This window comes from Caretta caretta, chromosome 2 (genome assembly GCF_965140235.1).
Source record: "Caretta caretta isolate rCarCar2 chromosome 2, rCarCar1.hap1, whole genome shotgun sequence".
In the NCBI taxonomy this organism is placed as follows: domain Eukaryota; kingdom Metazoa; phylum Chordata; order Testudines; family Cheloniidae; genus Caretta; species Caretta caretta.
In genome coordinates this window covers 3,011,291-3,024,737 of record NC_134207.1, presented here as the reverse complement: position 1 = coordinate 3,024,737, position 13,447 = coordinate 3,011,291, and the positions used below count along the sequence as shown (strand labels likewise).

The following is a 13,447-nucleotide window of genomic DNA, read 5'->3' as shown; positions in this document are numbered from 1 at the left end:
ATGGTCCCGGCTAGGCCCGCCCCCTCGCGGCCACTCTAGCTCTGACGTCGCTGCGCTCTATGGTGGCCTCAGCCCGGCGCGGGACCTGGCGCTTCCGGCGGCGGCTGCATGAGGAGACTCCGGGGGGGGCGGGCAGGTGAGGGGCGGGGGGGCCGTCCGTGGCCGCAGGGGGGTCTCGGGGGGGCGGTCTGGGGGGTGACGGGGTGATCCCGGGGGGAGGGGTAGCTGTGTGTGGAGGGGTCTCTGGGGATGATCCCTGAGGGGGTGGGGGTGGTCCGTGGCTGCAGAGGGGTGTGGAGGGGTCTCGGGGGGGGGGCTCCCTGAGGGGGGGCGGTCTGGGGGGTGACGGGGTGATCCCGGGGGGGGATGAGGGGGTAGCTGTGTGTGGAGGGGTCCCTGGGGGAGTGGGGGCTCCCTGGGGAGGTCTGTGGGGGGTGGGGCGGTCCGTACGGGTAGGGGTGTCTGGGGGGCTGGGGGTTCCTGAGGGGGGGCGGTCTCGGGGATGAGGGGGTGATCCCGGGGGGGGTGGGGGGGTAGCTGTGTGTGGAGGGGTCCCTGGAGGGGTGGTCTGTGGGGTGAGGGGGTGATCCCGGGGGGGCGTGGGGGGGTAGCTGTGTGTGGAGGGGTCCCTGGGGGGGTGGTCTGTGGGGTGAGGGGGTGATCCCGGGGGGGCGTGGGGGGGTAGCTGTGTGTGGAGGGGTCCCTGGAGGGGTGGTCTGTGGGGTGAGGGGGTGATCCTGGGGGGGCGTGGGGGGTAGCTGTGTGTGGAGGGGTCCCTGGGGGGGTGGTCTGTGGGGTGAGGGGGTGATCCCGAGAGGGCATGGGGGGTAGCTGTGTGTGGAGGGGTCCCTGGGGGGTGGTCTGTGGGGTGAGGGGGTGATCCTGGGGGGGCGTGGGGGGTAGCTGTGTGTGGAGGGGTCCCTGGGGGGTGGTCTGTGGGGTGAGGGGGTGATCCCGGGGGGGCATGGGGGGGTAGCTGTGTGTGGAGGGGTCCCTGGGGGGGTGGTCTGTGGGGTGAGGGGGTGATCCCGAGAGGGCATGGGGGGGTAGCTGTGTGTGGAGGGGTCCCTGGGGGGTGGTCTGTAGGGTGAGGGGGTGATCCCGAGAGGGCATGGGGGGTAGCTGTGTGTGGAGGGGTCCCTGGGGGGTGGTCTGTAGGGTGAGGGGGTGATCCTGGGGGGGCGTGGGGGGTAGCTGTGTGTGGAGGGGTCCCTGGGGGGTGGTCTGTGGGGTGAGGGGGTGATCCCGGGGGGGCATGGGGGGGTAGCTGTGTGTGGAGGGGTCCCTGGGGGGGTGGTCTGTGGGGTGAGGGGGTGATCCCGAGAGGGCATGGGGGGGTAGCTGTGTGTGGAGGGGTCCCTGGGGGGTGGTCTGTAGGGTGAGGGGGTGCTCTGTGTCCCTCCAGGGGGAAGTGCCCAGATGACAGGGCACCCTTGCTATATTGTTCACATCCAGAGCCGATGTGGGGAGAGGTGGTTGCAGACTGGCATAGCCGCCCCTCACCCCCAGCCTGTGTCCTGGGCCCCAGGGAAGGTTTAATGCTGAGCCATGAACATGTGGGACTGTGTCCTGGGGAATGGTCCTTCCCGCCCTGCAGCCTGGGGGTTAACAGCCCCCCTCGTTCTGCCCCAGCATCAGGCTTTGATTGGTGCCGGGAGATTCCTTGGCTAAGGTGGTGTGGAGGTTTCCATTTGAAACAGGTCTCAAATCTTGCTTGGGAAACTTGGCTGCCATAATGTCTTTAGCCCAAGAGCCAGTGACTCCCCCAGAGGAGCAGGGTGAAGATGTTCCCTGGGGGAAACGTTTACCTCACGATTGGCAGGAGGCTCAGGCTGCCAAGGCAGGGCCTGTTCTTATGGCCAAGGATCTGGTGTGCGCAAGGGAGAAGGATTGGTCTCTGGGCTGTCACCCTTTTGCAGCGCTAGGCTCTCTCACCATCTCGCAGGGCCTGGGACAGCAGTAGTCTCTCTGGCAACCCTAGGGTTATCGGTGGTTCTCACAGCCGATTTGTCTTTCTCTTTCCTTTGTGTCCCTGGGCAGGTTGGTGGCCTTGACGTTCGGGGATGTATGCGGTGTACAGACAAGCCCACCCCCCTACGGGGGTGGAGTTCTCCATGTACTGCAACTTCTTCTCCAACGCGGAGCGCAACCTGGTAGTGGCAGGAACGTCTCAGCTCTATGTGTACAGGCTCAACCATGACTCAGAGGTACCTTGTCCTCTTGCCAAACCATCCAGCAATCCCACCCAGCCCTCTGTGTCTTTCTGTGCTGCAGCTGTTTCTACAGATCCTATCTATGTGCGTCTACAGGTTGCCTGTGATACCAGGGACAGGACTCAGTGACTCAGGAGGTCCCTTACAGTCCTGTGTTCCTAACTCAAATCCAATTTGTGTTTTAATCAAATTAAAGCATTATATTTTTTGACCCCTGGGACCTCAGAACTAATTCTTCTCTGAGTGGAGGTGCATAACCATAAAAGCTTTGGACACCTTCCAGGAAATTTCATTCATAAATCACAAAGGAGAGAGAAAATCTGGAACTGTGTTTGTAAATTATTATTATTATTGTTTATTACTTGTATTTCCATAGTGCCTAGGAGCCTTAGTCATGGACCAGGACCCCCCTATGCTAGGGGCTGTACAAACAACAAAAATGCAGGTCCTATCTCAGTCAGCTTCCTAAGTATAAGACAAGATACAACAGATGGATACAGACAGACGGGAGAGTACAAAGAAGCACTGAGACAGCATTGTTGAGCATGATAGGCTGTGGTCTCAGCCCACCAGCAGCCTAACTGTTAAGATTTTTGTAGGCCTCATGGCAAAGGAGAACTTTGAGGAGGGTTTTGAAGGAGGATGATGAGGTAGTTTTGTGGATGTTTACAGCGAGTGCTTCCCAAGCATGAGGGACAGCAGGGCAGAAAGCACGAAGGAGCTTGTTTGAAAATTACTCCTGAGGGAATTCTGCACCAAAAAAATAAAAATTCTGTGCACAATATTTTAAAATTCTGCAAAATTCTGCATATTTTATTTGACAATAAATGTGGAGGCTCCGGTATGGCAGCCACAGGCTGCTGGCTGCACTGAGGTGGGAGATTACCCTGCAGTCTCCCCTCCCCCTGACACAGATTTGGCCGTGGGGCTGTACCTGACCCTGCTGTAGCGCAAGGGCCAGGCCTGTCCCAGAAACACCCTGGGGCCCTGCCCCTCCTACTGCTGAGGGCATTCTGTGCCAAAAATATAAAAATTCTGCACACGATATTTTAAAATTCTGCAAATTATATTTGTCAAATAAATGTGGAGCACTGCATTGGAGAGCACAGGCCTCTGGCTCTACAGAGGTGGGAGATCAGTGTGCAGCTCATCCCCGCACATGGACTCGGCAGTGAGGCTGCACCCAATCCTGACACAGCGCAAGGACCAGGCCTGCTACAGAATCACTCCAGGGCCATGCCCCTCTGTGCCAAGTGCACCAGGTGTGGGCAGGCAGGCTCAGCAAGGCAGGACCCAAGTGTGGAGGGGTTTAGTATGTGTGGGGGATCGAGCTGTGGGTTGAGAGGGTTCTGTGTGGGGCAATCTGGATGCGAGTAGCTCAGTGGGGGATGCAGGTGTAGGGGGATCTGGATGCACAGGGGCTTGTTGGTGGGGGCGTTCTGAGTGCAACAGTAATGGGACTCTGCAGGGGTGTCCAGGTGAAGGTGGTTGGGGCTCAGCGGGGGGGTGTCTGGGTGTGGGGGCAATAGAGCTTGGCAGGAGGTATGGGTGTGTGTGGGGGGGCTCAGTGGAGGGTCCAGTTGCAGCTGGTTGGGGTTTGGTGGGGTGGGGATCTGGGTGTGGATTGCTCGTCAGGGTGGTCCAGGTGCAGGGGGTGTGGGGCTCATTGAGGATGGGGGTTTTCTGAGTGCGGGAGTCTGAAGCTCAGTGGGAGGGACTGGGTATGAGGGGGTCTGGATGCACAGCAGATGGAGGAGCAGCTCCCTGTACAGGGATCCCAGCTCCTGCAGCTGAGGAGCGATGGGTGCAGGAAGTGTGTGTGTGGGGGAGAGTTTGCAGAGCTTCCTTCAGCCAGGGGAGAAATCTGGGGGTGGGTGTCTGACCCAGCCCCAGATGCTCTGCAGGGGAAAAGGAAGTTCCATCCTCCCCAGCCTAGCCGAGACTAGCAACTAAGCCTGGTGCAGGGTAGAGCCGCAAGCCGGGTCTTCCTGAGTCCTGCCTCACAGTGATTTACCTCTCTGCTGGTTGCCCTGGGCCCCTGAAACATAGTGCTGGGGAGGGTCGCATGACCACTCTTGTGGGTTCCCTTTGCTTCCCCGTCTGAAAGTCATTTTTCTGCAGGGAAGCAAAGAAATCTGCAGGGGACATAAATTCTGCACATGCGCAGTGGCACAGAATTCCCACAGGAGAATCCTCCAGACTAGGTGCACCAAGATAGCAAACAAGAGGGACTGAGTCTCACATGCACACCCAGTCCTGGCCCCCGATCCAGGTGTGGGGCAAGCAGGCTCGGCCCAGCAGCTTCCGAGTGTAGAGAGGCTTAGTGTGGGGGGATCCAGGTGTGGGGTGAGAGGATTCTGTGTGGGGCACTCTGGGTGCGAGTGGCTTGGTGGGAGATCTGGATGCACAGGGCCTCCTTGGGGAGTTCCAGGTGAAGGGGGAATAGGAGTTTGCATGGGGATCCAGGTGAAGGTGGGAGGGGGGGGTCTGGGTGTGGGGGACTCAGTGGGGGATGGTCTGGGTGCAGGAGTGGGGAACCACATGCAGAGGGGAGGGGCTCGGCACGGGTCTGGTTGTAGATGGGGTGGGGTTGGAGGGGCGTGGTTGGGATGCAGGGAGTGTGGCTCAGTGGGGGGTGCTCTGGGTGCAGGGGGGCTCCAGATGCAGGGGGTGAGGTTCAGTGGGGTGGGTGTTCGGGCATGGGGAGCTTCGTGGGGAGGGGGTTCTAGATGTGGGCAGGGTGAGGCTCGGCAGGGGTTCTGGGTATGGGGGTTTCGGATACGTAGGGGTTGGACAGATGGGGGAGCAGCTCCCTGTACAGTGACCCCTCCCCTGCGGCTGAGGAGCAATGTGGGCAGGAAGTGGGGGGGAGGTGCAGAGCTTCCTGCAGCTGGGGGAGGTTTCTGGGAGTGGGTTGGCCCCGGCTGCTCCTTGCAGGGGAAGAGAAAGTCCCGTCTCCCCAGCCCAGCTGGGAATAGCACCTGAGCCTGGTGCAGGGCAAGAGCCACTGGCCAGAGCATCCCTAGCCCCACAATGATTATCTCTCCGCTGGCTGCTCTGGGCGCCCGAAACAACGCACCCATGCTGCTGGGGAGGGACGCGTGACCGCTTTTGCGGCTTCCCTTTGTTTCCCCCCATTTTTCTGCGGGGAAGCGAAGCAATCTGTGTGGGGCATGAATTCTGCACATGCGCAGTGGCGCAGAATTCTCCCCAGCAGGAAGAGAGAGCTCTGGCCCATTCAACGTGACAGGCTAGGGTATGGGTGGAGCAAGGCCAGAGAGATGGAGATTGTGATAATCAAGATACAAGCTGATGAGAGCTTGCACAAGAGATTTAGCTGTGTGGATGGATAGGAAAGGGTGGATCTTAGAGAGAATCTGTGGGACGTAGACATAGACTAGATGGAGAATCCAGAGAGGTGCTTGTGCTCGGCTTAGCTCGGTTAGCCTGGGTTACTAGAGTGCTTAGCACTTACGTCTCTTCTTATTTTCAAAGGGGTTTAGGTGCATGTGCCTGGGGGCTGGGCCTTGTGGGTCAGGCTTGAGAGGCATGGGCAGAGCCTGGGGGTATGGGGGGAAGCCCAGGAATAACAGGGGGATCTGCAGGCCAAGATTGAGGGGCAGCAGCAGAGCTGTGGAGGAGGGGGAACTTCTACATCCGTTGCCTGCTCTGGAGCTGCCCCTCTGAGTAAGACCAGACCCCCTCGGCCTCAGGAGCACTCATGTCATTCTGGCATTGAACTGACAGATGCCTTGACCAGTTGCCCCAGAGGAGGGCAGTAGCTGCCTCGGCTGGGCTCGCTGGATCCAGGCTGTCTGATTGCAGCTACTCTGATGAAGTTCTTTCTCTTCCTTCCAGCCCTCCACTAAAGGAGACAGGAACACAGGTACATGGGACCGGGGCATGCCGGGGTGGGCCAGTCTGGGCTCTGCTGCAGCTCCTGGGATCGCCCCAGGGTGGGGTTGGAATGTGGGGGATGAGAGCAGGGAGGGATGGAACCCCAGGACAGCCTCCGTTTCCTGTTGAGGTCACGAGCTGGCAGAGAGGCCATGGCCCAGCGAGGTGGTCACACTGGGGCTGGAAGGAGGGCTCATGGGTGGAATGAGAGGGGGCAGTATGGAGTGACTATCTGGGGGTGACATCTGTGAGGCCAGTGACTCCTCTCTGCAGGGAGGGGGTGGAAGTGGGCCAGGCGGAGCCCTGCAGAGCGTGCCGGGCCTGCCCTGACCCAGGGGCAGGGCCCAGCCCCAGAGCCTCGGCTTCTCACCCCTCTGTCTTGCTGGCCCATGCAGAGGGCAAAGGTCACAAGGAGAAGTTAGAGCTGGTGGCCTCCTTCTCCTTCTTCGGCAATGTCATGTCCATGGCCAGTGTGCAGCTGGCGGGAGCCAAGAGGGACGCTCTGCTGCTCAGCTTCAAGGATGCCAAGGTAACTTCCCGGGGCGGGGGCAGGCTCCTACAATGGATCAGCAGCTACATCCATCCCCCCAGCCCAGCAGGAGAAGGGGTTAGATCCAGTCCCAGTTCAGAGGCCTGGGACTGGAGTAGCTGAGGGGGCTGCAGGCCTGGAGTGAGGGGCAGTGACTGGTCAGGCCTGGGATGAGGGGCAGAGACATGGGGAGTAGCTTGGCGTGCTTCAGAACAGAGCTGGGTAGTGTCTCGGGTGCTGTTCTTTAGTCTGTCCATACCTAGGCAATGCCTCAGGGGGTGCTGTGCCATGGGGGCCCATCTTTCAGCCAGAGCATGAAACCAAGGGGCAGGCTGAACTCAGCTGGCCCTGTCCTACGCCCTTTGCAGGAGAGCCGTGGCACTTCTCCTGGGAGGTGGCTGCATTTCAGGCCTGGGCAAAGTGCTCCCTGCAGGCCTTTGAAGTCCATGGAGATGCTGTATACATGGATGGTACCCACCTGAACCGAGGGGCGCCATCTCGTTAACCACTTTCTCTTCCTTCTCTGTAGCTGTCAGTGGTAGAATACGACCCTGGCACCCATGACCTGAAGACCCTCTCCCTCCATTACTTTGAGGAGCCTGAGCTAAAGGTAGGTCCTTGTGTGCCGGCTGTGGGGGTCAGCACCTTCCTGTTCCTGCTGCAGCACGGAGGCAGCTTTGGGGGCTGTTCGGTGGCAACCACTAGCCCTGTGGCGTCGTGCCCACTCAGTGCTGTGAGCTCTGTGCTCCTTCCTATCCCGACAGCCCTGCCCTCCGCTCCCAAGGGATGGGTGTGAAATATGGCCAGGAAAGGGCCCAGCCCAGGTGTTTGGGCAGGTGTCCAATCCACGGGGCTGGCTGTTCTCAGGCTGCTGTGTGTCAGGAAGAGGTGGGACCCTGGTCTCGGTGCTGGGGTGTCTGTGAAAGGAGGAGGCTGAGCTGTGCTGAGGATATTGGGGAGAGCGCCTCCAGGCCTAACCTCAGAGGAGATGTGGGTGATGGCCCAGCTCCTGGAGATGGGGCAGGCCCCCTCTCCCAGCACGGCTCTGCCACAATGGCCACCAATGATTTAGTCTGAATCTGAGCCACCAGTGCGGGCTGAGACTTTCTGCTGTGCATTCAAATGGAGACAGCCTGCGTTCCCCAGGCTGAGACCACTGCTTGGGCATCCCAGAGCTAGAGGGGGAGTGACCTGCACGTGCCCTATCCCGTCCCCTCTCTCCCCCCTCGGAGGAGAGAGATCCATGGGTCCCAGCGAGCGTCCGAGCAGACCTGTGCTGTCTGGCTGGGTTCCCTGAATGAGACCCGCCATTCAAGGTGGCTGTGGGGGCTGGTGAAGCTCATGTGGTGGGGGGGGTGCCAGCCCCCCAGCTCCCTGTGAGGCTCTATCGTGGGCTGCCCTGGGTTGGCGTGTTTGCTCCTGGGCCCTGGCAAGGCTGGTGTGACTCATTCTCTGCGCTGTCTGTGCTCCCAGGATGGCTTTGTGCAGAACGTTCACATCCCCAAGGTGCGGGTGGACCCGGATGGGCGCTGCGCAGTCATGCTGATCTACGGCACGCGCCTGGTGGTGCTGCCTTTCCGGAGAGAGACACTGACGGACGAGCACGAGGGGGTCATGGGAGAGGGGTAAGGTCCCAGAGCTAGCCCTGGCAGGACTCCCCTCTGCACTGGTGGGCACAGGGTGAAAGCCTATGAACTGCCCGGGCTAGGACATGCCCCTTGTCCCATTCCGAAGCTGGCAGCGTTCCCAGCTCCCTGCTGGCTCACGGGATCCCGTCATTCTGCTCGCCACCTGGCTTCCCTGCACTTGAGCTCTGTGATTGCGGCGAGGCCTCGCAACAGCCCGGCTCCCAGCTTTCCCCCACAAGATGCCTCGGGGTGGACTCTGGCACTTTGTGAAGTTGGCCACTGGAGTCACGTTTTCGGGGGTGGAAAAGGCAAGAGGGCGATGGGATCTGAAAGCCCCGGATCTCCCTCTGGAGGGAGGAGGGGCTGCACTTTGGCTGGGCCATTCCCAGTGCTGGCTGGGCTGGGAAATGTACCAGAACGGGTGCGAGAATAGGCAGGGAACCCTGTGGCTGGGGTGGGGACGGGATGCTGCTGCATGAACGGAGCCAGCCATCTTCTGCAAGGTGCATGCGCCCAGCACCAGATATGCCCAGGGTGGCCACGTTGGCAGTGTGCTGGGGATCCAGTGCACGTGTAACGAGCCGATTACCTGCGGGCTGCAGACATCAGGGTGCAATGTTCTATCTGGAGCGGTGCTGCCATGCCTCTCTGGTCAAGGAGCTGAGACCTGTATTCCCCACGGGCCTCGCTGCACCTCAGAGAGGACGGCAGCCGATAGGGCTCTGGTCACGCTCCAGCCACCAGGTCGCAGGTCCCATCCGAGGGAGTGTGGCCAAGCATGGGGTGCCAAGGGGCCCGCCCGGGAGCTGCCTGGAGGCTGTGGGGAAGGTGTCGTGGGGGTGGCTGGGCTGGAGCGGGGCGGCCTGCTAAGCTCGGCCTCCCAGACTCTGTGTGACGGTGTTTTCCCTCCTCTCCCCGCCCAATTGCAGCCAGAAATCGAGTTTCCTGCCCAGCTATATCATTGACGTGCGGGAGCTGGACGAGAAGCTGCTTAACATCATCGACATGCAGTTCCTGTATGGCTACTATGAACCCACCCTGCTCATCCTGTTCGAGCCAAATCAGACCTGGCCGGGGTGCGTCCCTCCTGCCCCCCTGGGTTGCTGCCAGCTTGGAGTCCTGGCCAGCCCACTGTGGGCACTGAGCGGGACGGATCCCATGCAAGGCTGGGCCTGCTAGGTGCTGAATGGAGGTGCTGGAGGGCGACTTGGCAGGGGGTACTCTGGTCTGAGTTGGTGCTGGGGGGGCGCTGTGCTGTGTCTCTGTGGTGGGGGAAATGATTTCTGTTTGCAGGGGGCTCTGGGCTGCCAGGGGCGGCTGGTGCAGCCCCTGCTGAGCTGGAGTGCAGATCAATCCCAGTGAGTGCCGTGGCACGACTCGCTGCCCGGCATGGACCCGCAGCACTGGGAGGAGGGGCTCAGTGGTGCAGTGTGGAGGGGCTGGGGTGGTGGCACCAAACCTTGTGGGACCCAGCAGGGGAGACGAGTTCGCAGAGGTGAGTTGAGCAGCAGCAGAGACGGACGTAGTCACTGGGGAAACGGAGGACGTGGGGGCTAGTGGGGAGCACGTGACCAATGATAGTGAAGCACAGGGCAGCCAGCTTTCTGGGGGAGACCCCTTCCACCCACTTCCCGTGGCATCTCTCCCCGCTCGCTTCTCACGCTGCTACGGCTTGTCTTGCTCCGGGCTCCCTGAGCAGGCCTGGGGGCGGAGTGTATGCGAGCTGCCGTCTCTCCTTCCCCTCGGTGCAGGCGGGTGGCTGTGCGCCAGGACACGTGCAGCATCGTGGCCATCTCTCTGAACATCATGCAGAAGGTCCATCCGGTCATCTGGTCCCTCAGCAACCTGCCCTTCGACTGCACACAGGCCCTGGCTGTGCCCAAGCCAATAGGTGAGACGAGCGTCTGCTTCCCAGGTGTGGGGTGCGACCTGGTGGCTAGAGCATGACTCTAGCACGACTCCTGGGCTCTGTCCCCGCTCCGCTGCTGACCCTTTGAGGCCTTGGCCAAATTGCTCAGCCTCTTCGAGACCCTGGAACACGAGTCCAGTGGTTGCCTATCCCCCGGGGCTTGGGCGGCAGTGCGGGGCTTTGCATGTGGCTCATCGGGTGGCCGGTAAGTGCAGGATCGTAGCATTATTACCGCCTCCCTGGTTTGGCCAGCCCAGTGTCTGGCTAATGCAGGGCACTGGCTAATGCTCGCCACCCGTACGGACAGAATGGCACCTGCTGTGCGGGGCACTCACTCCCCTGGAGCACGATATGGGGGGGGCTGAGGGTGGCGCTAAAGGAGCCCCATTTCCTCCCAGACTCCTCTCTGACCATCTGCTGTCCCTGGAGCTCAGACGTGAGCCTGCATCACCAGCCCCACCAGTTCCCCCCTGGGTTGGTGCAGAGAGACCCCTCGGTTCTGAGAGGAAGGGGTCAGACCCAGCCCGTTCCCCAGGAACTGGTGCCGTGAGTTCTGCAAATCCTTCCTCACCCAGCCCCAGGGAAAGGGTTTAAAGCAGGGCAAGGATCCCGGGTTGATCTAATTTACCCAGCGCAGGAACCCACCCCAGTTTGGCTTGGGGGTGCCTCGTGCTGGGTCCTATAAGCAAGGGTGCAGAGCTTCCTGCAGCTGGGGGAGGTTTCTGGGAGTGGGTTGGCCCCGCCAGCCCTGGACCTGCATGGGTCCTGGGGGAGCTGATCCGCTCATGCCGGGGAACGTGAGCCCAAGTCCCGACAAATCTTCCCTGAAGAATGGGCTGAACTGCAGGTCTAGTGAGGGGCACTCTGGGCCGGGATCCGGAGCCCTTCGCCTTCAGCTCACTGTGCCCAGGCTGGCCCGGAGAGCTGCGTGGGGCCGTGTGTGCAATGAGTCCATGGGTCTCACGCCAGCTGCCCACCCCACAAACTGCCCTCCAGTCAGCACTCATGTGTGGATAGCATGGAGGAGCTCTGTCCCCAGGGCAGTTCCTGCTCTGCCCTGGTGTCCTCTGACACTTACAGCTGCGCTCGTCCTCTCTCTAGGAGGCGTGGTGATCTTCGCGGTTAACTCCCTGCTGTATCTGAACCAGAGCGTCCCGCCGTACGGCGTGTCTCTCAACTGCCTGACCACCGGGACCACGGTGTTCCCCCTGCGTAAGCTGGCGTGCCTGTCCTTCTCTTCGTGGCTCTCTGTCCTGGGCCTGGCTCCGTGTGGGATGGGCCTCTGGAGAGGCAGTTCTCTGGGCAGAGCTTAGGGGGCTGATGGGCACCAAGGTGGGGAGATAGGCTGGGCGATCTTGGCCTGAGTGGGAGATGCCAGCTGCCGAAGCGATGGCAGTGATGCTGTTGAGGGCTTGTTACTGACTCTGGCCCAGTTGGGAGCCGGGGTCTGAGCAATCCGATGGCCGCGGCGCATGTAGCCCAGAGAACGACTGTCCCCGGCCACTTTGGGTGTGGGGAGTTTGCTGCCGACAGCCCATGAGGGGGCCTAGCTGTGGCGGGTAGAGGGGTGTGGTGCCTGCTTGGGCTGCTGTCGCTCAGTGATGCATGTGAGATGAGCCAGGGGCTCCCGCCAGCTCCCGCCAGCTGGCTCCTGCATTGTCATCAGACAGGCCAGCCCTGAATGGCGACTCCACTGCCAGTTCTCCTGTGGCCTGTCCGGGTCCGGTTCGAGGCCTGTGGGCAATGGGTGGGGGAAGACGTCCTGAGCTCTCCACTCTGAGACCTTTCTCCAGTGCTGAATTCCCGCCTGCTCTGGACAGCCGGATGCCGCACCCACCTGCCCGACAGTCAGGTCCCTGCAGAGTGCTGCTTTCCCCAGAGTGTGTGCACCAGGCTCGCCCTGGCCCTGCGGGGGAGCAGAGCGCCGCGCTGGGGAAGGGCCGCGCTGGGGAAGGGCCGCGCTGGGGAAGGGCCGCGCTGGGGAAGGGCCGCGCTGGGGAAGGGCCGCGCTGGGGAAGGGCCGCGCTGGGGAAGGGCCGCGCTGGGGAAGGGCCGCGCTGGGGAAGGGCCGCGCTGGGGAAGGGCCGCGCTGGGGAAGGGCCGCGCTGGGGAAGGGCCGCGCTGGGGAAGGGCCGCGCTGGGGAAGGGCCGCGCTGGGGAAGGGCCGCGCTGGGGAAGGGCCGCGCTGGGGAAGGGCCGCGCTGGGGAAGGGCCGCGCTGGGGAAGGGCCGCGCTGGGGAAGGGCCGCGCTGGGGAAGGGCCGCGCTGGGGAAGGGCCGCGCTGGGGAAGGGCCGCGCTGGGGAAGGGCCGCGCTGGGGAAGGGCCGCGCTGGGGAAGGGCCGCGCTGGGGAAGGGCCGCGCTGGGGAAGGGCCGCGCTGGGGAAGGGCCGCGCTGGGGAAGGGCCGCGCTGGGGAAGGGCCGCGCTGGGGAAGGGCCGCGCTGGGGAAGGGCCGCGCTGGGGAAGGGCCGCGCTGGGGAAGGGCCGCGCTGGGGAAGGGCCGCGGAGACAGTAAAAGTGACCTGCCATCGGTCCAGCAGCTGTCAGGCTAGAGACGACAGCTCTCGTTGTGGGGCTGGGGGTGTGAACCTCCCCTCAGGACTTGGGGTCTGCTCCAACTGGAGGACCTGTTCTGGTGCCAGCTGCAGACGTGCTTTGTGGGGGGTCGTTAGTCTGCAAGGGACCGGTGGGTTAGGGTGGCCTTGCTCACCCGGGGAGACTGCAGCAGTGCCCGTGGGTCTCTAACATGCCCATCGGTGCGCTCCTTTGCCCTCCGATAGACCACTGGCATCAGTGTGTGCCACGGCAGAGCTATGCCCCCTGCATTTGTGGTGCCAGGAGGTGTGGAGGGGGCAGCATTCAGAGCAGGGGGTCGCAGCATAGGTGCAGCCTATAGGCCTGATGCAATGCAGTGCATAGAGCGGTGCATGCTGGGACATGTAGTCTGTGTGGGCCGTGCTTGCCAGTTAGCTGTCCCGGTTCCTTTCCCCCAGCTCAGGCACAGCCCTGGGGGTCGTGGTGGCGTGGCCGGCCGAGCTGGGCCATGGGGCTGCGTCATGTCCCTGGACTGCCACTGAGCAGGGCCCTCTCTCTGCAGGCATTCAGGACGGAGTGAAGGTAACGCTGGACTGTGCGCAGGCGGCGTTCATCTCCTACGACAAGATGGTGATCTCGCTGAAAGGAGGGGAGATGTAAGACCTCAGCGGTGGCCCCCGGGAGCTTGGCCCGGCTCACCTGACCTTGCCTTTGGTAGCTGGGTCTGTCCCAGGGA

At 62.1% G+C, this 13,447-nt stretch overlaps 1 protein-coding gene across 2 annotated transcripts in view; it reads left to right on the top strand.

Annotated features, from left to right (window-relative positions):
* Nucleotides 1–26: 26 nt before the first annotated feature.
* Nucleotides 27–13,447, top strand: part of CPSF1 (cleavage and polyadenylation specific factor 1) — a 34,291-nt gene continuing 20,870 nt past the window's right edge. For both annotated transcript variants that reach the window (XM_048841895.2, XM_048841896.2), the window contains exons 1-10: nucleotides 27–136; nucleotides 2,041–2,207; nucleotides 6,072–6,099; nucleotides 6,506–6,639; nucleotides 7,169–7,249; nucleotides 8,113–8,264; nucleotides 9,197–9,343; nucleotides 10,019–10,158; nucleotides 11,278–11,388; nucleotides 13,274–13,367. In XM_048841895.2, coding sequence (XP_048697852.2) covers nucleotides 2,064–2,207; nucleotides 6,072–6,099; nucleotides 6,506–6,639; nucleotides 7,169–7,249; nucleotides 8,113–8,264; nucleotides 9,197–9,343; nucleotides 10,019–10,158; nucleotides 11,278–11,388; nucleotides 13,274–13,367 — 1,031 coding nt within the window. In that variant the 5' untranslated portion in view covers nucleotides 27–136; nucleotides 2,041–2,063. The remainder of the gene's footprint in view (nucleotides 137–2,040; nucleotides 2,208–6,071; nucleotides 6,100–6,505; nucleotides 6,640–7,168; nucleotides 7,250–8,112; nucleotides 8,265–9,196; nucleotides 9,344–10,018; nucleotides 10,159–11,277; nucleotides 11,389–13,273; nucleotides 13,368–13,447) is intronic.